The sequence below is a fragment of the Camelus ferus genome, chromosome 9 (genome assembly GCF_009834535.1).
Source record: "Camelus ferus isolate YT-003-E chromosome 9, BCGSAC_Cfer_1.0, whole genome shotgun sequence".
Lineage (NCBI taxonomy): Eukaryota > Metazoa > Chordata > Mammalia > Artiodactyla > Camelidae > Camelus > Camelus ferus.
The window spans coordinates 8530087-8557080 of NC_045704.1; the positions used below are offsets into that span (position 1 = coordinate 8530087).

Genomic DNA, 26994 nt, shown 5'->3' on the forward strand with positions numbered 1-26994 from the left:
CTGATTTCTCTAGCAAACTCAAGAGAGTCCACTGCAAGTCCTGTTAAAACAAAATGACTCTAGGAGTCTACACACACACACACACACAGGGAGTTTAAAAGGGCGGGATGGTGCTATCAACCACTACGAGACAAGGTAAGATTTAAGGCAAGGGATTAAGTTGGTTAAAGACAATCATCCCACATTGGACAAAGGATTCAGAATCAGCTTTTAACCAGCATTTATTGAGTGCCTACTCTATGCTTGGCTCTGTGTTCGGTGTTCTACACGTATTATTTAATTGGCAAAGACGTAACAATGCTGCAAGTATTATACGCACCAAATCGCACAGTTGCTGAATGCATAAAGTAGGATTATAAAAACAGACTGACAAACGTAATCATACTAACAGATTTTCACATAGCCTTACTGGTTTTTGACGTATAGGGTAGGCACAAATTAAACAGCACATGGTTCTCAACAACATGATAAGACTGAGTTAACCGACTAGGTCGAGTTTTGAATTCTACAGACAGGAAATATATATTCATCTTAAACGTCCACGAAACACGTACAAACATTGGACATGTTCTAGGCCATGACAACAGCTTTTCAAAAGGTTCTGAAAGCAGATATAGGCCACGTTCTCTGTTCACAGTGCAGTAAACCAAGAAAACAAAATTTTTAAAGAAACCCAATCACTGAGTTTCAAAGCACTCTTTAGAAATACTATAATACTTACACAACAACATAAACAAGAACACAAATTATCAAACTTTAAGGTGTGGCCAAGGCTATAACCAGAAGTACATTTACATTATTAAGAACACTAGTATAGCAAATAATTTTGTTAAAAGAGACTATAAATGAATTAAGTACTCAACTTAAAAATTGAGACAAGGAATAGAAACAATAAAAAATGAACCCAGTACATGTTGAAGGAAAACAAATTATGAACTAGGGAAATAATGGACATAAATAAATCCTAAAGCTGGCTCTTCAGAATAATAATAATAAACGAGATAAACCTTTGACAAATCGAATAGCCACAAACAGAGGTTGAAAGGAAGAAAGGGCACAGGACAAAATAAAGAGACTTTTGTGTAATTATAGAAGAGTATGCATAATTAAGCTAATCATCTCAGGGGAAGCACAATGGAGTGAAGAATGGTCTAGGGGATAGAAGAAAACTAAGTCATCAAAAATTATTGCAGGAAAAAGTGTTAATAAGCTGATAATATGAGAAGAAACTGAGGAAGCCATCCAAGAACTCGCTGAAATGGCCCTTCCGTAGCTCTAGGACCCGGTTACATGACTGGTGAATTCTTTCAAAACGTCAAGGAATTGATACTTCTCACGCTACAGAAACTATTCAAAAGCACAGAAGCAGGTTAGACATTGCTCAAGTCCTTCTACGATGCAAGCTCAGCTGTGATACCAAAATTGAACACAGATGGCGCCAATCTTACATGAGAAGACAGAGGCAAGAATCCTACACAAAATATCAAGAAATAGAATTCAGTGTCTGAAGACGGGGGCACCATGATCCTAAGAAGGCAAAGATGATCTCTAATTAAGAAATCTACCAGATTCCAGCGACCTTCAGCTGCACATGTGTTCACCTTCTCTGGAGGCAGGATGCATCTTCAGCTTGGTGGCATCTTACAGTTAAGTAGCACTTTTTTTTTCCTTCTCAGTGGTTTACAAAATAATACGCGTTTTACAATTGATGGTGTCTTAAGTTCAGTGAAATACGGTAATGCAAAACCTCACATAAAAGGTTAAATACAAATGTAAATCATCTCAATGGATGTGTAAAAGGCATTTGATAATATTCAAGACCTATTTCTGATTTTTCATCAGGGCACTTCCTTAGCATGACACTGGGCATCTATTTTGGAACAATAGCCACCATTATCGTTAAATGTGAAACATCATAGGCATCCCTGTTAAGACCAGGAACAGGAAAAGCACACACACCACCAAGACTATGGTCGTTTGTTGTGGGGCCTTCGACCACTCCACAAAGCCCTGGAACAGAAAAGACAAAGGAGAAGAAAAAGAAAAAGTGTGAACATCGGAAGGGGAGGGGGGCCACCACTGTCCCTTGCAGGGAAATGGGATTATAGGTTTGGGAATAAAACAGTTCATCAGCTGTGAAGCTGTTTGAATTAAAAACTATACAATGAAGTGATTAGACATATGATAAATATAACAAAAACAAGAACCACATCTCCGCCCTAGCAGAGGACGTGTCAGGATAATGGTACTCTAATGACGTGTGTGTGTGTGTGTGTGTGTGTGTGTGTGTGTGTGTGTGTGTTTCCTGACCCAGCCTCTCCCCTAAATCCCTGACTTATAAATCTCACTATCTGTTTGCTGTCTCCACTTGGATGTCTCACGAGCATCGGGAACTTTGCACGTCCCCGAGGAGCCTAATACCTAGGTGGGGGGAGGGCTATTAGGATATTTGTGCAGTTTCCCCCAAATCTATCAGTCAGACCCCTCCAGCTGCGACACCCCGACGCCTCGCTCTCTCAACGCCCACATGCAACCCATCAGCAAATGCTGTTGGCTGGCTTCACCCTCCAAATACATGCAGACACGGATGGCTTCCATCCCCTCCAGCACCACCACGCTGGTCACAGCCACCGTCGCTCTCGTTTCTTAACTTGACACGTCCCCCACCCCCAGTTCTTCTCCATGGGTCAGCCAGAGGCTCCTTCCAAAGCTGCAGCCACGCAGCCCCAGCCACTCTCACCTCCAAGCCTTTAAACTTATGGTTTCTTCTGCCTAGAATGCCTTTCCACCACTTGCTTAGAAAACCATTCCCACACCGCTCTGTACAGGACAGCATGCGTCAGTACCTTCCCACGGAAGGCCCCAGCACCACCCATCTCCCCGCCTCAGCGCTCTTTCTTCCATCCTCAAAGAAGGCAGAGAGTTTAGTTTGCTCATGGCTACATCCCCAGTGCTTGGAACAGTGCCTGGCACGGAGTCCAAGTCTGTAAATAGTTGTCAAATGAATGAATGGATGGAAAGGCATACCCTGAGGAAGGACGGGAAGACACAGTGTTTAACAGTGGAAATTCTTCTCCAAAATAACGATGCGTTTAAAACTATCAGGGAAGTTTGGGGAGTGGCATATGACATAATGAGTTATCTGGAAAGCTAGGCAGTGGTGACCATCAAAAAAAAAAAAAAAAAAAAAAACAGTCTGTAAAAGAAGAGAAATGGAGGGGATACGTACTATGGGATGTTGAAACACAGCAGAAACCATTGATGGGATTCCCACCCCTGATCTCCGCGAAAGAGCCAATTCCTCCCTCTAGCCTGCTCTGCCCCACTAGGTGGGTCTCGTTCCAAACCTGCCTTTACAGCCTGGGGAGAACACCCCACACAGGCCGTTCCCAGACCTGGCGGCGCATCAGAAAACCCCTGGGAGGGCTCTACACACATCTTGGGCTCCACCCTTGGGTTTTTTTGATGCAGTGGATCTTAGGTAGGACCTGAGAATGTGGATTTTTATGAAGTTCCTCATAATCCACGCTACAGGAAATTAAGCCAACTGTGCAAACATTCGTTCTCCTGTGGCAACAAAAAACAATGACAACCTAATAACTCATCAGTTGAGGACAAGAGTCTGACAACCATACTATGGAATATCCGGCAGCTGGAAAAAGTAGATTTAAAAAAGAACAAAGGCGATCAAAACAGAAAGCTGCACAGAATATATTGTTGTGGAAACTGGCAGAATAATAATCTTGCTGTAATCTCCTTTTTAGGGGGTTAAGAAATATATGTTGTTGACTGTAGGGCTCTATTTATAAGAAGCTCAATAAGAGGCAAAACTAATCTACACAAGCAGGAATCAGAACCGGGGTGAGGAGTGAGTCAGACTGGAAAGGAAGACGGAGGCGTTTTCGAGGACGCTGCCCTGCCCTCTGTCCTGATCGGGGTGTGAGTTAACACAGGCATAATGTGTGTCAGACTTAGTGATCTATGCATTTTATTGGAAACACTTATGCCTCAATTGTTAAAAAGCAGGGGATACATTTAAGAAAATGTAAGACATACAGGTCATCTGAAATTCAAAAATTTTACACACACACACACACACACACACACACACACAGAGCGTTCCACCACCACCCCCACCCCCCATGTAATAGACCCATTGGTGCCTCACCCGGTTCCCCCTGATTTCTCCTCCAGCGGCTGTGAGTATTAGCTGCTAACTTGATGATTTATGGTTTGTATTCATGGTTGTTCTCTTTCTCCTGAGAAATGCCCTTTGCTAATGGGAGCCACCAGCCCTAGAGAGTCACCTAGAAGGTTACACTGACCCCCAACAGCCATCCACAACCAGCGATGAGAGATGAAAGGCTCCCCTGGCTCAGAGAAGGGCTGGTGCCATTCACCCTCCAGAGCGCCCCATGGGAGCAGGTGAGACTGAACCTCAGTTAAACCCACATATTTGTCCTTATTCCTTCTCCTCCTTCCCAGCGTCCCTCCCCCTTACAGGTTCCACCAGAGAACACACTCCCTCAGTAAGTCCCTTGCACAAAAATCCCAGTTCAGTCTCAACTACCAGGGGGGAAAAATGCCTGCAAAGATATAGGACAACCTTCAAAGACATTCTGTTGAAGTATATTATGCCAGGGGAAAACTGCACGCATCCTAGGTGTACAGCTTGAGGAATCTTCAGAAGGTGAATTGTGCAACCAGTGCCCAGAACCAGAAGCAGGTCGTTATCAGCACCCCACAATGACCCCCTTGCATGCTCCCCCGGCTCCCTCATTTACCCCGCCTCAAAGGCGACCAATGCCTGGATTTCTGATGCTGTAGATGAGTTTTGCCAGTGTGGCAACTTTCACCGAGGCTCCTTCTCTCTTCACCTCATACTCTTAGAAGGTTTGCACTTGCGACGCACGTTTGTACTTCGTGGGACGGGAGTAACTGGGGCTTTTTCCTCCTCCCTGGTTTCCTGCAGGGCTGCAGAGTGGGAACTACTGCCTCTCGGAAATAGCAGGAAAGTAACTCCTCTCCTTCCCTCCTTCCTTCACAGGGAGGAGTGACACACCCGAAGAGTGGGATGGGAAGAAGCCTCATCTCTTATCCCCAGTCCTCTCTTGGGGGAGGATAAAGTCCCACACAGACAGGATACTCTAGTGGTTAAGAAATGCACTGGGTTCAAATCCCAGCTCTCCCACTTATAAGCGTAGTGACCTAGGGAAGGTTTACTTAACCTCTCTGTGCCTTAGTTTTTCCATCTGTAAAATAGGATCATAACAGATCCTACCTCAAGAACTATTAACAGAAGCAAATAAGTTGAGGTAGCCACACGGGGAGGGCTGAGAACCCTGCCAATTATTGCTATTAAAGGTCTCTGGTCCCATTTGGCCTAATCCTTTTTTTTTTTTTTTTTTTTTTTGGAAAGGAGCCACCTCCCGGCTCTGTCCATGCAGAAAGCTCCCCTGGGTGAGGACCCACTGCCTGCCATTGAGGTGCCCCCTCCTCCCAGCCCCAGCCTGTGTTCCATCAATGCTGGTGGCATGAGCTGGTGACAGGGTGAATGAGTGAATGAATGAATGAATGCTGTCACAGAGGCCTCTGGGTACCTCCCCTGCCCTAGTCTCATCTGAAAGGGAGGGAAACCACATCAACTTTCTCACAGGGCTCACGGGTTAATAAGAGAGTTAGCAAGTGTTAAGTTCATTAATGGGTTAATAACAGGAATCGCTTACAATCATGTCAGGCTCGTAACATGCAAGAGGTCGATGCAGCTCTCGTCTGTGTCGTTCAGACCAATTTTTCTTTCTAACTGGTGGCTTCCAACTGGCTTCTACACCTCCCCCTCTCCCTCTGCCTCATCCAACCCCCTCCCTTCCACACGGGCTACCGGAGTGACTTCTGTAACTCCCCAAGTCCCCATTGGCTCCCTACCATCTACAGGATACACCCAGCCTCCTTGGCATGGAACTTGGCAGCCAGAGGGTCCTGTTAATACATAAGTCAGAACATGGCCCTCCTCTGTCCAGAGCACTCCTACAGCGTCCACCCTACTCAGAGCGAAAGCCAACATTTTAGCATGGTCAAGAGAATCCTGCCTCATCCACCCCATCACCTCCATGACCTCATCTGCTATTCCCTCCCACTGACCTCCCCCGCAACTTGCTGTTCCTCACATGTGCCAGGCACGCCCCTACCCCAGGGCCCTTGCACCTGCTGTGCCCCCTCAACCCAGAAACTCTTCCCACTAGATATCTGCAAGTCTCACTACCCCCACCTCCTTCAGGTCTTTCCTCCAGTATCTCCTTCTCAGTGGGGTCTTCCCTGGAACTCTTCTGAAAATAGCAGCCCTTACCCCCACCTCGGAGGCCTATAACCCTGCTTAATTTTTTCTCCATGGCACTATTACCACCCAGCACCATTTAGAGTTTAGCTACTTATTTTGCTTACTGTATGTCTACCTCAGTGACCATGAGCCCAGTGAAGATGGGGCCAGTGCTCTCCCGTTCACTGTGGTACCTCTGCTCTGCCTGGGAAATTCCTCACCCCTAAAATCCCAGATGTGGTGTCTCCTAGAACATCTCAGGGAATCTCTTGGACATTCAAGAATAAACCTCTTGGCCCACAGAGTTAGTTTCTTCTTCCCTTGAGCCATCCCACCTGGAGCCAGCACTTTTTTCCGCATTGTCATGGTTGGTTGTCCAGTCTGCCTCCGCCCTGCCCCAGCTGTGTCAGTAAAGCCTTTTTCTGGCTTGAGACAGTCCAAGGTGGATTTCTGATATATGACGGGGAGTTGGGACCTTCATGTACTGCTGAGAGTGGTGATGTGATTTTTTTTCCTAATGTATAAGATAAATCTGTAAATAGAAGTACCACTGTTATTATTTCACATACTGATGTCTTATGCCACCCAGAGAAAACATCAGGTCTTTAAATGAAAAGAATGTGCTTGATAATTCTTTTTGGTTTTACCCACAGTGTTTGGATTAAAACCTAATAGGTAGTGAGTGGATGGATGGATGGATGGATGGATGGACGGTTGGATGGATGGATCAGTAGGTATATAGGTGGCTGAACAGTAGCCAAATACTTACAATAGCCAACATGTAGTGGATGGAAGAATAGGTTGGTAGATAGATGAGTGAACAGATGGATGGGTGAGTGGGTGGGTTGAATGGATGAAGTGATTGCATATGGATGAATGGGTGGGTGATTGGATATATAGATGACTGGATATATGGATGGATGGAACGGGTGTGTGGATGAGTAGGCAAGTGAAAGTCTGCGTAGATGAATTAGAGGGCAGATGAATGGTGGCTGTTCAGTGGGTAGATGGGTGAATGGATTGGATGAGTGGGTGGGAGGGTTGATGGATGGATGGATAAGCGGCTAGACAGATGAGGTAGAGGGATGAATGAATGGGTAGATGGATGGATGGATGGATAGAAGGGTGAGTGGATTATGGATAAGTGGTTAGACAGATGCAGTAGGTAGATAGATGGATGGATGGATAATGGGTGGATAGATAATGGATGGATGGAATGGGTATATGGATGTGTAGGCAGATGAAATGTTGGGTGGATGAATGAGAGGAGAGATGAAAAAACGGTTAATTTATGAAGGATTTATGAGTGAAGGGGTGGACGGTGTACATGGATGGAGTTACATTCACCACATGAGACCCTCCGCTCCATGTCTGGCCATTGTGGAATATATCCTATTTCCCATGGGAGACCTCTTGGGGCTCACATCCCCAAACAGATTGTGTAGGGAGGGGAAATTCCAAGTTGAGGAGGGGAATGTGACAACCCACTGAGATCTGCAGAGTGGGGCAGCGTCAGAAGAGGGAGGAACCCCAGCTTACCTGGGAGTCCTCTGACTCGTCATCTTCCTCCACCGAGCTCCACTCCTGAGGAAACCCAGGCTCTGGAGATGGGAGGTCTGGGCAAGGGAGGGAAAGGAGGAGAAAGGAGCCATGAGCGAGTGCCCAGGCCACCTGGGTGGGCCCTGCTTTTTCCCACCTGGCATCCCACCCCTTTCCTGACTGATACAGACACACACACACACACACACACACACACTGGCCCACGTGGTTCACAGAGAATGAGAGACCTGAATTCTGATCCTGTTTCTGTCATTAACTACCTGGAAGACTTAAAGTGGGTCACCTGATGTAATTCACCGCCACAGCCTCTATTCCTTCACCTGTCAAATGGGTACAATAGTTCTTTCGCTACAGGCTCCTGGCAAAAACTGAGGGACGGAGCAGGAGAAAAAGCGACAATTAAACCAGAATGATGGAGGCTTCCCCCAGCTTCTAGCCTCTAGTGGAAAAGTCTCCCCATATTCGAAACTCAACGTCCTTCTCACACCTCAGCTGGACAGAACTGGGAATCGAGTCAAAGATCAGCAGTTTCCACTCTTTCTGCACCTAGGTCCTACCAGGAGCCCCGAACCTCCTCTTTACTCTTGGAACTGACATTCATGCTTTCCACGCCTCTGTCCCAAGCATGCTCATCTCCCGTGGAAGAAGGAAGGACCCCTTCCTAGAAGGCCCAGCCCCCATTCTGCTGGGGGTGGGGGCTGTCTTTCAGGTGCCCCAGTCTCAGCAAATGACAGCACCCTTTGTCCAGCTGTTTGGGCCAAATCCCCAGGAGTCGTCCTTGGTGTCTCTTTTCTTCCTCCCCTCCCCCACACCCATCAGCAAGAACCCAGCTTCTCGAATCGCTCCACTACTTCATGTCCACCGCTACCACACCTAGCCAGGTCATGTCTCAGACAGTTGCAGGAATCTCCTTTCTGTCCCCCCAGCTTCCTCTCCTGCCGCCTGAATCCTACAGCTCATTCTCACACACAGCTGGATGCAGAGTTTCGCAACCTGGGCGCTGCTGACATTTCAGGCTGCAGAATCCTTGTGCTGTGTATCTGTCCTGTGCATCGTGGGACGCCTGTCAGCACTTCTAGCCTCCACCCACTAGACAGCAGTACCATCTCCCCAGTTCTGATAACTCAAGAATCCCCTGGGGAAGGGGGGTGGGGAGCTGTAACATCTCCCAAGTTGAGAACTACTGAGTTAGAAGAATCTTTGGGACTACAGATGAGATTCTGTCTTTCTCCTCTTCAAAACCTTCCTGTGGTTTCCCAATACTCAAGGAACATACAAACTCCTTGCCAAGGTAGACAAGATGCCCCATCACTGGTCCCAGCTGACGGTCCCCTCACCACTGCTGGGTCATTGCACCAGTACCTCTGGCTGCCCCTGATGCTGTTCCCCCGCCCTTGGAACAACTGACTCTTCCTCATGCTTTCCTCTCCTTCCCGGACCACGCTAAGTCATGCTCCCCCAATCATCCTGTTTTACTGTCTTCACAGCTCCTATCAGATGTGACCTTTCTTTTTATCTTGTAACTTCCTTACTGGCTGTTTCCTCCACTGAAATTGGAACTCTACAAGAGCCATCTTGTTTATTGGTAGATACTGGCACCTGGCATGTAGTCGGTGCTTGTGATAGATTTTTGCTCCCAGTGGCCTCCAGCTTGTTCATTGCTCCCTGCATCCGCACTGCTGGGCAGCCCCCACCCTCACTAATTCTGTAGTTCCCATATGGCTTATTTCAACCAATAGCCTCTGAGCAACTGGGTTGCCAGCAGAGGCTTAAAAAGCACTTGTGAACCCTGGCTTTCCTCTCTTGCTGGTGTAGGAACTCTGCAACCATCCCTTTGAGAATAAGCCTGGGCTAGCCTGCTGGAGATGCACGGCTTTTGGTGAGCACCATCAAACCAGCCAGACCTTGTAGACGGACCAGCTGCCCTTCAGCTCATTGGGTGGGCAAACACAGGAAAGGGCAGCAGAATTATCCCCTGAGGCCACATCTCATAGCTACCTGCAGAATCGTGAGCAGATAAATGATTGCTGCTTTAAGCCACTCAGTTTGGGGCTGACTGGTTACACAGCTTTGTGACTGACACAAAGCTCCATAAAAATGTGTTGAACAAATGAGTGAAGGAATGAAGGTGTTGTCTTTCCCCAGGCTCTGCACACCCTCTCCTCTCACCTCCCATGGGACCCCTGCCCCTCACCTTTCTCATCACTGTCACAGCCGGAGGCCCCAACCTCCACAGCCACCCAGTCCTTGGTGAAGGCGGCACGCTTCTCCCAGGTCCTGCTTTCCCGAGGCAGCAGCGTCTTGGCCCTCTCAGGCTCCAGCAGCCCCCGAATCTGCTCAGGCCTGAGACTCTGCATCTCCCCAAGAGGTGAAGCTTCCAAGGCAGGCTTCTTCTCCTCCTGTCGTCCCAGGGCCCTTTAGGTTCCCAGGGAACAGGATCCAGAACCTGAGGACTGACAGGCATTTAGTCACTCAGCAAATATTCACAGAGTGCCAGCCATGTGCCAGGCACGGTATCTCGGTGCCAGAGATACGGCAGTGAGTGAAACAAAGCTCCCCGCCCTCGTGGGGCCTACAGTCTAGTGAGGGGAGAGAGACAGACAGCATGTCAAATGGCAACAAGTGCTCTAGAAACAAACAAAGCAAGAAAGGAATAAGGAGTTTTGAGGTGAGGGCCGGAGGGTGGTGCACACGCACACACACGCTCACTCCATGACCCAAAGCCTGCAGCCAGAATTTTTAGGAAAACAGAGTCGCCCCCAAAATCCTTCTGGCTGCAGAGAGAAGGCTCCTAGTCTTCCGTCCAGCCCCCTGAGGCCCTGACTTTCTCCTCTGTTGTCATAAAAAGAGAAGAGGGAGGGAGAGGAGAATTTACCAGGTTAGCATTAAAAAATATAACTTACAAGTAAATGTTCTTTAAGATTCTCATCCTATATTTTGTCAACTTGAAATTTGGGAGGTTTTTTTCCAAGAAGCTATCTAAACTCAAATGACTTATGTAACCGTTTACCTTGAGACTCTAAAGCCGGTTTTATGTTCTGGTTCTAGGACATTGCATTACATAACCCACTAACTGCCCTCATGAATAGTAATTAAAAGAAGAAGAAAGAGTGTATTCTCCAGGTGTGAATGAAAAAAGCTTGTGTAAGCATTGCCTTCTTTGCTCAGGTTTAGGCAGATAGAAACTGTTACACTGGATTTTAAAACCACGGAGCACATACTCCAGATTCAAAAAGAATCTAGCGACTCAACAAGCAAATGCACGTGGGGCACCAGGTTTGGGGTCAGATTCGAAGAAATCTACTGTGAAAAAAGATTCTTTTCAAGACACTCAAGGAAATGTGGTTATGGACTGGGCATGCAGTGATATCGAGGAATCCTCAATAGTTTTGCTGAGTGTGGAAGTGGCCTTATGAATAGGTAACAAAGTGTCCTAATTAATTAAATTAATGTTATTAATTCATTCACTGATTACCTGTAGTTAACTGATAAAGTTAATGCTATTAATTTTTAGAGGTGTTTCTGTAGTATGTCGGGGTGAATCGATGAGTTGGCTGAGATTAGCTTTAAAGCACTTCAGCAAGGAGATAAAAGGAAAGAGACCAAAGGGAATCAGGGCAAACGTGCAAATATGACAGCTGAGCCCGGGATGGAGACACTGTGGCTCACGGTGCTAACCTTGTACCTGTGAGGAGATATGAAACACTTCCAAATAGAAACTAATATATAAATTACAAACATGCAGAATATATTCTTTTCTTCTACCTCACTAATCACCACGTAGGTCTTCCTTACAGAGAGGGCTGGCTCGCACTCCTGAAACCCAAATTCAGATGCCTTACCCAGACACCTCTGCCTGCTCCCCCTGGAACGCTCTGCCTCCTGGGACCCCCGCTCCTGAACAGGGCTCCGCCATCTTCCCCACCAGTCTCTACAGGCATTATCAGTGACTTGCCTCCCCCTCCCCATCACATCCAATCAGCTGCTCACTGAGTCCATCTGCTGTGGCCTCAGAAAACGCTGTCCCTTCTCCGCTTCTGACCCCTATGGTCCACTCCACACCTGACCCCACCGATCGTGTCCCCTTACCCCATTCTCCATTCCACACCCCCCTACACACAGCTTCATCATCCTCAAGGCCCACTCTGGTCAAGATGCATTCAATGTGTCCATCTGGGCGGAGACCAGGTTCCTACCTTGGCCTCAGCCCTCCACCACCACAGTCCCTGCACAAGCCCACAGCCAGGTCAGCCCAGGAGGTGGCTTTAGACACATCAGGGAGAGAATTCCCCCTCTCCAGCATCCTTTTTTCTTTCTTTTTTAAAAATTGAGTTAAAATACACATAACAAAAAATTTTATGCAATTAACCATTCTTAAGCGTACAGTTCAGTGGTACCAAGTACATTCACGTTGTTAAGCAGCCATCACCCTCATCTTTCTCTAGAATTCTTGTATATCTGACACTCGGTCCCCAGTAAACACAGGCTCCCCTAGTCCCCCTCCCCCAGCCCCTGGCCAACACCATTTGACTTTCTGTCTCTATGGACTTGACTGCTCCAGGCACCTTGTATAAGCAGAGTCACACAGCATCTGTCCTTTTGTGACCAATTTACTTCACTTAGCAGAGTGTGCTCAAGGACATTATTGCTAGAAGGGAAAAGAAGGGAGGTGATTTAAAGGAAAAAGAGTAGGTAAGTGCTAGTTTGGATGTCGCTAGGAAGAGAGAATAGTCTTGAAGGTGGGGAAAGGATGGCTCATACTAACAAGATGTTAGCTGTCTCTCTCACAGCAGAGTAGTTAAGAGGAAGGCATGGATGTGAGTATATGGCGTGGATTTCCGCCCTGCCATGCATTCACTGTGTGACCTTGACAGGTCACTTTAACCTCTCCGAGCCTCCATGTGCTCGTCTGTAAAATGAGGGTGGTGGTAAGAACAACGGCTACCTCATAGGGTCCTGGTGAACTTTCTGCCCAGACTGAAGGTGATTTCACACACAGTGAATACCTAGTGAATGAAGGAACAAAAACATTTTTCCTCTTCCTGGCACGTCCTTGCCCTTCTCTGTTGGCTTCTAGAAAGCCTGCCCATACTCCAAGGCTGAGTTGACACATCACCTGTGAGACCCCGTGAATATTTGCCTCCCATGATGTACTTGAATGGAAACAACTTTTTCAAACCATTTCTCAACCAGAACTTTGTGCCAGGCCTGTGATCAGTACTGGGGACTGGAAGATGAATTGAGTTCACATTCTCCTGAAGAGAAAGACAGGTGAGCAGAGGGAAGTGAGCAGTGAAGGCCATCTGGCATTCCAGTGGACAGAAACACTAGCAGTAAGGATCTGAACTCAAACACCTCCAAGAGTTCACAGATAATGCAAACAGGATGGGTGTAAAAAGACAAATTAAGAGCCACCCCCCCCCACCAGTCTGGATTTTACTTTCATGCTTCTGAAAGTGAAAATGAAACATGGGTCCAGAGAAATACTTCTCTATTGTAAGGAACATATGAACACATGCCAACTGATGCATGCATGGGGAGAGGCGATAGGGAGTAGCGGGGATTGTGGCAAAGGAGAGCTCTGGTGCCTTGTCTGAAGAAGCTGCCACATTCAGCCCAATGTTTACCAAGTGAAGATGTGGGCCCAGTGTCACCCATCTTCTGATTTCTTAAGAAAACACTGGAAATCTGTATTTCCAGTTGACATCTGCATTTTTTAAATGCCAATAACTATTTCAAATGTTTACAAAGAAGACACTATGTAAGCCAAACAGCACAGGTCGTGGAACTGGGTTAGACTCGGGGGCTGTCAGTTTGTAACTGCAGTGTGTGCTGGGGAAAATGCAGGGGCTGGGGAGAGGAGTCTGTGAGCATAGGCAACATTGTCAAAGGGGGACGAAAAACTGGCCTTGGTAGGAAAGTAGTCAGAGAGCACTAGTAGGGGGCACTGTTTTGTTTTGGTTTTAACAGGACATGTAATTCATCATGTGTTTGGGCTGAGGGGTAAGAGGGCAAGGGAACTGGAGAAGATGCAGGTGAGAGGAGTGGCAGATGGTGTAGACAAGAGCCCCGGGATCCGGATCAGAAGAAGCAGGATCCGACTCATGGGGAGGGGGGGCAGGAGACAGAGAGAAAGCTGTGCGTGTGTGAGGAATTTCACATCTCATTGCCTCAGTGTTCTCACAGCAGGCGGGTCATCCGCAGAGGACAGAGGGAGATGCAATAACAACCTACACCACCCCTATAAATAATAGTGACAGCAACACGGCAGCCACCATCCCCTGGCGCGCCCAGGTGTGCCAGGCACTGCGGGGAACTCCGCATCCTTCTGATCCTCGCCACAGTTCTCCGCGGCAGATACTGTAATGACGCCTGTCTTGTTACAGGCGGGGAAGGCCCTTGATCAGAGCCATGCAACTAATGGGCGCTGGGGGGGACCCTAAAGCCGACTGACTTCAGGGCCCATGCTCCTCGCCAATGCAGGTGGTACACACGTGCGCAGACGGGACACAGGGCGCACACATGCGCGGGGCGCGCGCGCATGAGCACACAGGTACGGCGCGCTCAACACACGGAGAGGCGAGCACAGACCCCGGACCCCGGCGGGGTCAGAGCACCCACGCCGCACAAGCCGGCACACAGAGGACTTTCAATGCGGGGCCGTTCCCACCTCCTCGCGGGGAGGCGGAAGTCCCAGGGCAACCCGCAGGCGGTAGACAGACCGCGCTGGGAGGAGAAACAGACGCAAAGCGGACCCAGCCCCGCTCATTGCCACCGGCCAGGCTTGGAGACCCCTCCCAGGCCCGCATCCCTAGAGCGCCTCTTCTCTCACCCCGTGCGCAGTCACGCCCGCACACGTTCACTCTCACACGCGCGTCCCCGGACCACCGCCCGAGCCCCCACCCCTTTCCCCCGCGCCCCCTCCTGCCCGCGGGGTCCCTCGATGGACTCACCCTCCCCAACCAGACCCTGTCCGGCACTGCAGAGCCGGCGCCGCAGCGACTGCGGCTGCGCAGACGCGGAGGCGGCGGGTGGGAGGTGGGGGAAGTCCGAGGGGGCGGGCGGCCTTCTTCCCTCCTGCCCCCACCTCTCCGGGAGCCTGCGCCTACAGGGCGATAGGGAGCGGAGCGGAAGGGCGAGTGACCACCTGTCCCAGGTGCGGTTGCGGGGCTGTGGTGCCGCGCCCACCGTAAGGGTGGGCCGAAGTGGGATAAGGCTTCCAGCCCGCGCACCCACTGCCACCGACGCCCTCTAGGGTCAACAACTTTCTCAGGCCCCTAGGTGGTTCCTTGTCTATAACCCAGGACCAAGGGTGGGAGGGAGGTGGAAGGCAGGGGTGTGGCAGCCCGGGGGCCCTGAGGCCGGACATCTTGGGGTGAGAGGCTGGCTTTGCCATTTGCCACCAGTTTGTCCTTGGATGTGTCACAAATCACTTCCGTGCCTCAGTTTCCTATTCTGTTAAGTGAGAATTATACTTACCACCTGCCAGCATTGCTGTGAAGGTTAAAAAGTAAGTAATGTTCATACACTGCTTAATAGCTATTAGCTGTTGGCTACTATTATTATCGTCATTATTCACCTTTACAATGCAATGAGCACAACCAAATTGCTCTCATGGAGGCTACATCAAATTTTCAAAAATTTTTTGAAAAAACCATAGATGGGGGGGTCTTCCTTTATCGTATTATTTTCATTTACGAGTGAGAGGAAACACATTTACATTTGTTGGCCAGATTTATCTTCTCTCCTGTGAGTTGCCCATTTATACCCTCCCTGCATTATGCTACTTATTGGTAGAAATTTTATTTATTGATTTATAGGCATTCTTTAATATATTCTGGATATTGATCTTTGACTGTTACTCTCTCCGTGGCAGGGATTTTTTCCCAGCCTGTCATTTTTCTTTCCACTTTGCTTATACAGTGCCTAAAGTCGTGGATTTTTATGAAGTCCAAGAAATTGATTTTTTAATGCTTTTCCTCGCCCTACTCTGATAAACACACTTTCCTGTAAGATCTCATACTTCACAGTCTTGTTTTAGATGTTTAGTTGCTTAAACCTTCTGTATTATTTTTTAATGATGTGATGTAAGGATTTAACTTTCTTTTCCCAATGGATAGACAATTGAATAATCCTGGTTACTTAGGAGAAAAAAAACAGTCAAAATAACTATTACTTACCCAGCGACTATGATGAGCAGGGACATCGTATGTACATTATCTTATTAATTCCAGCAGCTCCAAGTGGTAGGTATTATTCCTATTTTTTCAGAGAAGGAAACTGAGGCATTTGGGATTTTCGATGCCGATGTTTCTGAGGTTAACACACGGAGAGCCTGGATAACTCTTATATCAGCATTTGGAGACTCTGGAGATGAAGGTTGGGAGTGGATTCAGGAGTCTGCTCAGAAGAGCCCATGCATCCAGCAGAGGCGGTGCGAAAAGTAGGTTCCTGGCGCTGTCCGCGGTGCTGAACACGCTTAGGCAGACCTGTCCGCGGTGCTGAACAGGTCGCTCACGAGCTGTCCATGGTGCTGAATCCCTGGCCCACTACTTGGAGACTCTCTTTTCTTTTTCTCTCCCTCAAAGTACCCACCCATTCTCCTAGGAAAACCCCGATGTTGGCTGGAAACAAAACTCTCTGGGCTGTGGGCCAGGTGGGCTGAAAGAAGATGAGGGCAAAAACTGTAGTCATTTTTTAAAAAATATGCTATTAATATGAGTTCTTCTATTTACTAAGTACAGATTTTTACTTTTTATTGAAATATAGTTGATTTACAATATTGTGCTAGTTTCATATGTATGGCAAAGTGATTCAGTTATGCATACCTTTTCATATCCTTTTCCTTTATAGGTTATTACAAGATATTGAATCTAGTTCCCTGTGTTACATGATAAATCCTTGTTGTTTATTTACTTTATATATAATGGTATGTGCCTATTAGTCCCATACTCCTAATTTACCCCTCCCCTCCTCTTCCCTTTTGGTGCAGAGTCATTTTTAAGAGGCAGCTTTGGCTCTTAGGATAGCAGGACCTGGCTACATCATACTGGAATTATTAACACAAAGTTTCCTAAACATCTCTGAGGTGGGGAAGGACATGTACAAAAAGGAAGACACGGGACAGATATGCCAGGACTCAGGCTGTTGGTTACCTTGGGTTGGGGGAGGAAGGGGAATGACATGGGAAGTGCTATATGGGAAGTATGTAAGTTATTGACAAATCCCAAGTTTTTGTGTTGTGAAGTGGGGGTTACAAGAAGGACATTATTGTAGATTTACACAAATACATCACTGCTACATCACTGCTATATTTTATGCTTATTTGAATTATAAACATTTGAAATCATGAGCTTTGGGTGGCATTTTTTGAAATGACAAGAACACTTGCAATTTAAAAATTCTTCAAATATCTATACTTTTGAATATGATCCGTTGTGTAAACTGTAAACTGTGTTTGCTATTTTAGTGTCACTGTAGCTGGTGAGTAAACATGCCGACCATCTTTTGTTAGGATTAGTCTTGAATTACGTGGGCTTTGAATTGTGTAAGATCTTCACAAATGAGTCCCTGGCATAAAATCCATCCACTCTGGGATTGATAGATGAATGAATGAACACTTTTGCCCTTCCCAATGATCTGCTCACCAGAGAAGCCACAACTGTTCCCACTGCTATGAAGAGACAGACACTACAAAGCACCCACCACATGCTGGATATTGCAGGAACACCCAGGATGTTGAGGCATTTCCCCCTTTTCCAAAGTGGATGATTTTCACATCTCTTCAAGGGGCAGGAAGATTTGTGGCTCTGATTTGAGCTCTTTAATCTGCTAGAGCCACCAAAATCTGGCTCTTTTATACTTTTCTGTCCTCTCATGGAGCTCTTGTCCCAGAGGGTTTTGATATTCCAAATTCTCTAAGGAAGCTGTAGCTTATTACATTATGTATATACATTTTTTCTTGCCTACTGTCTATCTCATCTTCTAGAATTTAGGCTCCATCATGGTAGGGACTCAGGGACTTCATCCCTGAGTCTCCAGCATCTAGAACACTTCTTGGCACATACCAGATTTTCCATGAAGTTTTTGAAGGGCTGAGTGAATGAAATGTTGGCAACTCATCAATTAATTACATTAAAAAGAAAATGAGTGAATTGAACCAAGAACATCAGTTGACTGGATGCAGCCCAAGATTTGCCCAGTTGAGTCCTCCAAGATCACTGAATCCCTATGAACTCTGCCATGAAACAACTTCATGGGCTGGTGACCTGATGCTCCCTCATCCAGTCCACTAGTGGTGGCCCAGAAGGCAGGGTTGTGTGGCATCAGGCAGGGAATCGGGTCAGTAAGGATCATCCCACAAGGAGAAAAATTTACTTCCTCCCTTTTAACAATTGCAGGGAATTAAACACACCGTGTGGTTGCATCTAATTATTGTGACCCTTCTCCCAACTGGCAGACATTTAGGTTATTTCCAAACAGTGATCATTTGGGAGCTTCAGACTCCTTTGAGAGAGGCCCAAAGTCAACTTGTAAACAACACAGCCAGGATTTAATCCAGGGCAACCTGTTGCCAAAGATCTTCTTGTTTCACTACTATTGAAAATTGCTCAGTAAACAGAGAAAAAAGTAGAATGAATGAAGTGAGAAATCTCACTTAGTTGCCAGAACACTTGAGGCATCCAGTCACTTGGGGTGTCTAGGGTGAGAACATAAAATGGCAGAGAGTTGCCAAGTCTGCTTAGAGAAATAAGTGCCTTCCTGCCCACCCCGTCGCACAGAGATTTTCTGTAGTCTGACTGATGGGGTTAACATTCTAAAGACAGAATCCTTATAAATCAAGCAAGGTCTGTGGATAGCTTGTTGTGTTCTCAACAAGATGCTATCAGTTGGGTAATGTTATTATCCTCATTTCACTGAACAAAATAGATCTTGGTGGACTGTTACGGAAAGGTCTTGAAGACACATAATTGCATGGAAAAAAAGCAACTTGCAAAACCACAGATGTAGTCTGACATCACTTACATGAAAACCCAACAATGCATAAAACAGTGTCAGGTATCTCCTATAGCTGCACATATGCGCATGTAAAGGCTTGCCAAATTTAAAAAATAAAAACTATTTAAAAGAAAAGGCTTACAAGATTAACAAGTTTATCAAGGTCACATTTGTTCATTCACAATGGAAACCCAGTAATTTTGTTAAACAGTTATCACAGCCAGAAAGTTCATGACAGATCTTCAAATCTTTGAGTGGCAAAACTCAGAGATAAAGCTGTTTTTGCTTGGATTCTAGGCTTACAAAAGTGTTTTGTTCCTTAGGGACCAGGACCAAACAGTGTAGCCCTGTTATATTTGGTTAATCTCAGGGTGCAAACTAATTTTTCTTTCTGATTATGGCATGCTGTAAACGTGACAGTTTTGCTTCCACACATACTGCTTGTAAAATAAAGAGTTAAAATCCTAAAATCCAAAGATACTGACCATTGTAAGACATATTTCAGAGATGTTAGAAAATAAATAAATAAATAAATAAATAAATAAATAAATAAATAAATAGAAGTTCATTTTAACATCAGTGAAATGTGATATATAGATTTAATTATCACAAAGTATTCAATAACAATAGCGCATATATCATAGTAATTGGCTGATATACATTTGGCATTGTTACATGGGATGGATAATAGCCAGGCTCATGCTATGGATAAGGAAAGTGAGGCTCAGAATCAATGCATTCCCAGATATGCAAACACAAATTACATCTACTTCTATAGGCACAGAGATTTAGCAAATGAAGAGTAAAAGTGCCTTCCCAGCCCTCCCCAAATTCACAACAGTCACTCACCTCTAGAGCAGAGACTGGTGCTGATGAAGTGAGCTCAGCAGAAAATCTTGATTTATCAATACGTTTTGACCTTTGACAAAGACAATGTGTTTACTTATTGACTGTCAAGAAATAAAAATAAAGTAATTTTTAAAAAGGGATTTTGAGAAGGCAAGTGCCCCCTCTGAGAGATGAATTATGAATTATGAACCACTCACCCCTGATTCCCACTGCCCGGCACACAGCAGGCACCCTCCTGATAGCTATTAAACCAAATCACCTGGTTCACACAGCCAGTAGACAGCAGAGCTGTGATTCAGACCCGAGACCCACTGGCTCTGAAGCCTGCCTCCCTCTCCCACCCTCCTGTCCTATATCACAGGCAACCTACTTCAGAAGGATTTTCAACACCAAGAAAAGACAGCCTTCCCCTTCCCAGTCTCACCCCAAAATAGGTTTTGTACATTCCCCTGGGAGGGGCCTGGGGGATGGCTGGCAGTGCCAAACTCCTCTGCCTTTGCCATCAGCCTCTGCAAGAGTCCTCTTCTCCCAGAGAGGATCCCAAATCCATTCTTGGGCAGCCAGCCTGTCTCTCCTCTCCATCCCTGAAAGATGGTTGATTGCTACAGAAAGCCACAATGCCCTCCCGAGGACCTACACCACCAACAATGGGGAAGATGAGATGTGTGTGTGTGTTCTGTGTGTGTGTACATGTACAACATCTCTTGAATGCTTCCAAAGAAACATAATCGTGGTTGCCAGAATAGGAATGCAGTGTTGGAAGGTGGGGAGAACCTAGATTTTTGTCATATACACTTTCGTCCTTTTTGAGTGTTGTATGAATAATGAATGAATAATAAATGCATGAAGTGGAAACTTAGGTACATTTTTCAAAGATTAGGATAAAATAAATAATTGGGATACAATGTTTACATGAGATGTATGGTGGCTTAAACTTTTTAAGAATCAAAGTCACATACCCACATACATGTTGAAAATCAAATAGTTCTAGGTGGAAAATACTAGGCGGTGAATTGTCTTATTCCCTATACTGTCTTGTAGATTTGCAGGGCTTCACTGTCACGTTTTGAAAGGGCACCACAAGGGTCCTGGTTTCAGGTAAGGTAGAGGGAGCACACTCTGCTCTGTCTCTCTCACTGAGGCATTTCATAAATTAGCAACCTGTAGAGAAGTAGGAGCCAGGCTGAGAATTTTAATCACCAACAGGGAGCACCCTTTTTATGATGTGTGGGATGAGACAAGGCAGCAAGGTCAGGGGCCTTCAGCCAGAAGCTGTTTACCAACTTTCACAGAAGCATCTCAGTAGATTAACAACTGTACAGAAGCAGCAGTGTTTCTTCTGCTTTCCTCTCTGTCTCTTTATATATATGACTATACAGTTGTGCAGACACTAAGTATATACACTTTATATATAGTTACATAGTTATATATGTAAAGTGTATACACTATATGTATTACATATAAGTGTGCATATATATACTTTTTAAAAACACAAATGAGAGTGCACAAGATACCCTGTGGTCAATTGTTTGTTTTTGCATTTAGTGCTGTGCCTCAGAGCTCCTTCCATATCAGTTTATTCAACTCTTCTTCACCATCTCTTACCCAGATGAATCCTGACCTACCTAGCCAACCTTCTAAGAACAGATCCTTGGATGCTGCTAATTTTTCCTGTCAAGCAAGGCTCCAGTGAACACTGCAGATAGCCATACGGTGGTCTTTGCTAACGGGGACTCTGCTCAGATGTCACCTCCTTAGAGAGGCCTCCCGGAATGCCAAGGCTGAAGTAGCCTCCCCCTTCCCTCTCCACCTCATTACCTCTGGCCATGCTCAGGAATTAGCGGTGGTGGCTCCACACAACAAAGGCTTGGTGTGCTCACTGCTGGGCTCCACCTGGCACAGAGGAGCTGCTCAGATACTTGCTGAATGAATGACTCCCCACCCACACCAAAGCCTCTTATCTCATTGAGATTCTTGCTGATCAGAGGATGCAGAAATTCTACATATTCATATACCTAGAACAGCCTCTCCCCAACCCCTGGAGGGTAAAGAAAGAAAGAAAGAAAGAAAACCTCAGGCTCCTTCTTGGACTAATTCTCCCCCTTCCCACACACTTCTGCTCACATCAACCTCCCTGTGTTACACTGAATTCAGCAGTGAATACTTCAACACCTACTAACTTCACACCTACCTCTCTCTGTGAAGCAGCTGATTACCTACAAATAAACACCCACATTCGCAGGAGGCAGCTCTTCAAAGAAACTTGGGCAAAAGGAAAATTCCCCCTATGAACTTTCATGCCTTGGGAAATATTTTTTGGTTGAATGAGTATCTATGATGAAGGAAAAATCTATGGAGCCTCCTAAGATGATGCTGTTGACGGGGCTGAGTGGGTGGGGAGATGGGTGGATTTAATTCCCTCCTAATATTTCTCCCTGGTCTTGGGAGACCAATAAGCCCCAGGGAAACTTTTCTGATAACAGGTGTGAAGACCTCACATCAATCTTAGGAAGTGACAATAAAATTATTACAAAGATAACGATGACACATAAAGAAACTTCTATGTGCCAAGAACTATCCTAATTGTTTCACTGTATAACTTCATTTGTTCTTCATAACAGCACCACAAGGTGGGTACTATCCATATCCCCATTATACAGAGAAGGAAACTGAGGTGCAGAGAAACTGTCACTTCCCCAAGGTTCCTTAACAGAGGAGTGACAAAGCCAGAGTCTGAATGCAGCAGTCCACCCGGGAAGCTATCACATGATACTGCCATTTCTACCTCATTGGTCAGAACCTAGCCACCTGGGCACATCCAGCTGCAAGGGAAACTGGGAAATGCAGCTAAAACTTAGGGGTTCTGGCACAGTGAAAGAAGGAGAGACAAGTTTAGGGGGACAACGAGCAGTCTCTACCCATCCCTCCCCCAGCCTTGGATTTTTCCATGTAGTTAAGATCCCCTAACTCAGGAGCACACAGCCACCCTCCAGGATGGGCCAGGTAAGTAAGTAAGACAGGCATGGCATTCTTAAACAACAAGGTCCTACTGTACAGCACAGGGAACTATATTCAATATCTTGTAATAACCTATAATGAAAAAAATATGAAAAAGAATATATATGAATCACTATGCTGTATACCAGGAATTAACACAACATTGTAAATCAATTATACTTTAATAAAATAAAAGAAACAGGCATTCTTATACCTTGGTGAGGGGAGTGTCAGCAGGGAACTCATTCTAGGAAGGTTTATCAGTTAGCCATTGCTAAATGATGCCATCTCCAGGTAGACAGTGTCTCCAACTCCCAGCTGGGGCCCGAGATTGCTTGGTAGTGTTGGGGGAAAAACACACACACATTGAAACTGGTGTCAGAATCAGCACGTTACTAACCTCCAAAATCCTACAGCATCACTACTGCCATATTCTCTTGGTCAAAGCAACCCACAAAGACAGCACATATTCAGGGAATGGGAAAACAGAATCCAGCTCCAGAGAGCAGGAGCTGCAAAAAAAAAAAAAAAAAAAATCACGGTCATTTTAAATATTCAAAATGAAAAAGTTATAAATAAAAAAGGAAAGATAAAGGGTGACAAGAGCAATGAAAAAAAAAAGCAGCTTATGGGAAGAAGTAGTATGAGGGCTCCTGTCCTAGGACCACACAGGTGCCCTGAGACGCTGGCCACCGCCTTCATGGCAGGCGAATTCTGCTCTGCCTGTTTCATCTCTGTGAGCTCTGAGCTTGGACCTTCTAGCTCAGATCCAAATAGAGATAAAAACGCAGCCACGTGTTACCCCCACCTTGCTGACCCTGTCCTGTGTTGCTCCCACGTTTATTATACCTAACCCTCTCCTTCTGCAGTCAAATGTCATGATATGTGGGGGCCGGGGGGCGGCTGTCACAAAGTGCACACTCGAACGGTAGTAGGACTTGTTATATTCAGTGGAGGGCACTTCTCACGGTGGATTCAGAGGGTTAATTCACATCAACTGCTTAGGTTGATCCCTGGCACTTAAAACAGACCCGTAAGTGCTGTGGTTGCTACTGTTATTGTTGTTAATGTGGGGCTTTTAAGAGGCCCATACAAGAGAATACAAGAGAATCTTAGCCTGTATAACGAAAATGGCTAAGGCTTTAGAACTGCACCGTCCAACGCAGTAGCCACATGGAACTCGAATATTCTAATTAAATTAAACACAGCTAAAAATTCAATTCCACGTCCACAGTAGCCACACGTCAAATCCCCAACAGCCGCACGTAGCCCGTGGCCACCCAACGGACGCGTGAATACGGAACATCTCTATCTGTGCAGAACCTTCCCTTAGACAGCGCTGCTTAGCGGGCACCAGTTCCTGTTTTAAGGACTTTACGCCAGTTAACTGTGGAGCCCACACGTGTAACAACCCTCTATACAGGGTAGGTTTCCTGACTGCAACCTCTTTACAGACGAGGAAACCGAGGCTCAGAACATCAGGACACTGGCCCAAGCACGCAGAGCTGGATGTGAATCGGGCAGATCTGCCTCCCATCCCGTTCTAATCGGTCACTTCTTGCCGTTCTTTGAAGTATGTCTGGAGCAGTTCCTTCCCCCATCCTTGGTCCCCACACCTTCCTCCGACCTCTCTCCTTCCTCTCCCTCTATGATCCTCTCTTGAAGCCCCTCCTCCCTCCTCCCCCTCCTCCCGCTCCCTTCTCCCTACTCCACTCTCCTCCTCGCCCCTCTCCCTCTCCCCCCGACTCCTCCTCATCCCGGGTACCCGACTCCCCCACTGGGTCTCCGCCAGCCCTCTCGGGGCGCGCGGAGGCTTCCGGGAGCATCGAGGTGGGCGTGGCCTCGAGTGGCGCGGGTGCGGGGCGGGAGCCGCGGGCCCGCGCAGGCGCAAACCTCCCTGACCGACCCCGGCCCGAACTCCGCCGCCGGTGAGTCCTCGCCGCCCGCCGGGTTCACTGGTCCACCAGGTTTCCGTCATGTGGAAGGGACCCCGGATTGGGCTCTGAATCCTTGCCCCTCCCCTGCGTGCCTCAGTTTCCCCGCCTGGACAGTGGGTCCGAGGACCGTACCTGTGCCCGAGGTGCTCCATTCACCGGAGCTACTCTGTTCTTGCTGTTGTTTAAGTAATAGTAACGGCCCCGCTGCTGCTGGCAGTCACCGCGCGTTGATTTCCTCTGTGCCCGGCATTGAGCTGGGTGCTTAGTGCTTAGTCCGCTGAACTGAGTGCTTCGCTGAGTACTTACTCGATGCCCTGCAGAGGGGTGCCCCGCTCCAGCAGTCGCCTGGAGCTCGTCAGAGATGCTGATCCTCAGACCCCGACCTCTACCGGGAAGACGGACTCAGATTTGCTGGGTGTGTCCCCGGGGCCGTGGCCTCCCAAGCTCCCTGGGTGATGCTGGTGCACGCTGAGCTTGGAGAGACCCCTCCTAGCTCGTTAAATCCTCGCAGTAGCCCGATCCGGTACGCACTGCGACGTCCTCATTTTGCAGATGAGGAAACTGAGGCACCAAAAAGAAAAGGTCCCCACAGTTGGGGGAGAGTTAGTGCGACTTAATAACCACACTTAGGAAGCCCGAATTGGGCACGATTCTAGGTCCTTATCTGTATTGACTCACTTAATCCTCAAGACAACCCTATAAAGTAGGGTTATCATGCCCCTTACCTTACAGATGAGGAAACAGAGGGTGAGTGACCTGCCCAGGGACACACAGCTGGGAAGTGGCAGAGCCGAGATTCGAACCCAGGCAGTCTGGATCTAGGGTCTGAGCTCTGTCAGCACAGCGCCCCCTAAGGTGGGGCATGTGCCAGGCCATGTAGTGCAGAGTAGCCATAGAATATTAGTTTGTGTTCCTGTGTCATTTCTGTCTGAACAGAAAGTGATTCAACTTTACTCCTTAATTCTAAGATGCGTTTTTTTTTCACAGTTTAACATCTCCAAAATTAGGATGTGTCTTAACGCTGATGATATGTTGTGGTTTAATTGGCAGATTTTTTTTCCTTAGTAAGAGAAAAAAAAAAAAGATTTCTTTCAATCTATGGTCTCTTGGAGTCAACGAAATAGTTTTTAGTGGAGTACACATATATAGATATATACGGCATTTGGTGTAGTTATGTGTATTAGTGTAATTACGGTACTTAATGTGAGCTTGTATAAACACACCTTACTATGTACATGTATATACAGTATTTAGTGTGTGTTTATACATACACCTTATTTATAACGGTACACGGTATTTAGTGTTTTTACACCTTATATACATGTGTATATGGTATTTGTTGTGTGTAAACAGTTTAAATGCCCATGTGCATGGTTTTCAGAACAGTAGTATCTGTAAAATCAGCTTACATATATCTTACATACATATGTAGTATTTAGTGTGCATGATTACACATCATAACCGGGCATATACGGTATTTAGTACCGTAGCACACACGATATAAGGTCACATACATCTTATAGACACGTATATGTGGCAGGTAGTGTGTGACTGGACCACATATATGTGCATATATGATATTCAGTGTGTAACCTTATACTCACGTATATCACTTCCTGTATATCTTACATGCATGTCTATATGGTATTTAGTGTTTGATTACATCTCATGTGCACATACATATGGTATTTGGAGTGTGTGTGCACCTTACATGCATGTCTATATGGTGTATTGTGTGTGTGTGTGTGGATAACTCGTATGCCTGTGTATTTGGAATTCAGTACATGAACACGAGGCCCATGCTTTATACTCAGGTATGCTCTCTATTGTGTGTCATAAGCTCATGGTGTTTTGTATTGTAGTATTCATCTATCACTTAGAAATGAACATCCAGAGGTTGCTGCTGGGCTGTTTTCTTTTTTTTACCGATTGGGATTTGTGACCACAAGAGTTTGAGGGGGGATCTGGAGCCATACCAGGGTCCCTGACAGGGAAGAAGACTGAGCTCCCTGATCCTGCACAAGAGGCCCTTCCACTGCGCCAAGTGCGGCAAAACCTTCAACCAGAACGTGCAGCTCGTGGTGCACTGGCACAGCCACATGGGCAAGAAGCCGTTCCAGTGCAGCGCATGCGGGAAATCCTACAGCCAGAAGGGCTACCTCACTGTCCACCAGCTGACCCACACTGGGGAGAGGCCCTTCCAGTGCACAGAGTGCAAAAGACCTTCAGCCAGAAGGCCCACCTGTCCATCCACCTGCGGATCCACACCGGCAAGAAGCCTTACAGTGGCGGTGAGTCCAGGAGAAGCTTCCGGAAGGTGTCTTTCCTGTTCCAGCA

The 26994-nt window shown here is 46.6% G+C and overlaps 1 protein-coding gene across 3 annotated transcripts; it reads right to left on the reverse strand.

The window, feature by feature from the left end:
• Positions 1-94: 94 nt before the first annotated feature.
• On the reverse strand, positions 95-26717 carry SMIM17 (small integral membrane protein 17). Of its 3 annotated transcripts, XM_032487626.1 has the most exons (9): positions 26634-26717; positions 24964-25218; positions 22935-23232; positions 21542-22813; positions 19724-19793; positions 16057-16537; positions 10071-10329; positions 7856-7932; positions 95-2010 (listed from the first exon to the last, which is right to left on the reverse strand). In XM_032487626.1, the coding sequence occupies exons 7-9, from the start codon at positions 10231-10233 to the stop codon at positions 1900-1902; spliced, it is 351 nt and encodes a 116-aa protein (XP_032343517.1). In that variant the 5' UTR covers positions 10234-10329; positions 16057-16537; positions 19724-19793; positions 21542-22813; positions 22935-23232; positions 24964-25218; positions 26634-26717; the 3' UTR covers positions 95-1899. The 3 variants fall into 3 exon arrangements, with proteins under 3 accessions (XP_032343517.1, XP_032343518.1, XP_032343519.1); XM_032487627.1 differs by lacking the exons at positions 21542-22813; positions 22935-23232; positions 24964-25218; positions 26634-26717 and adding an exon at positions 20683-21098; XM_032487628.1 differs by lacking the exons at positions 16057-16537; positions 19724-19793; positions 21542-22813; ... (1 more) ...; positions 24964-25218; positions 26634-26717 and adding an exon at positions 14830-14870.
• Positions 26718-26994: the final 277 nt, after the last annotated feature.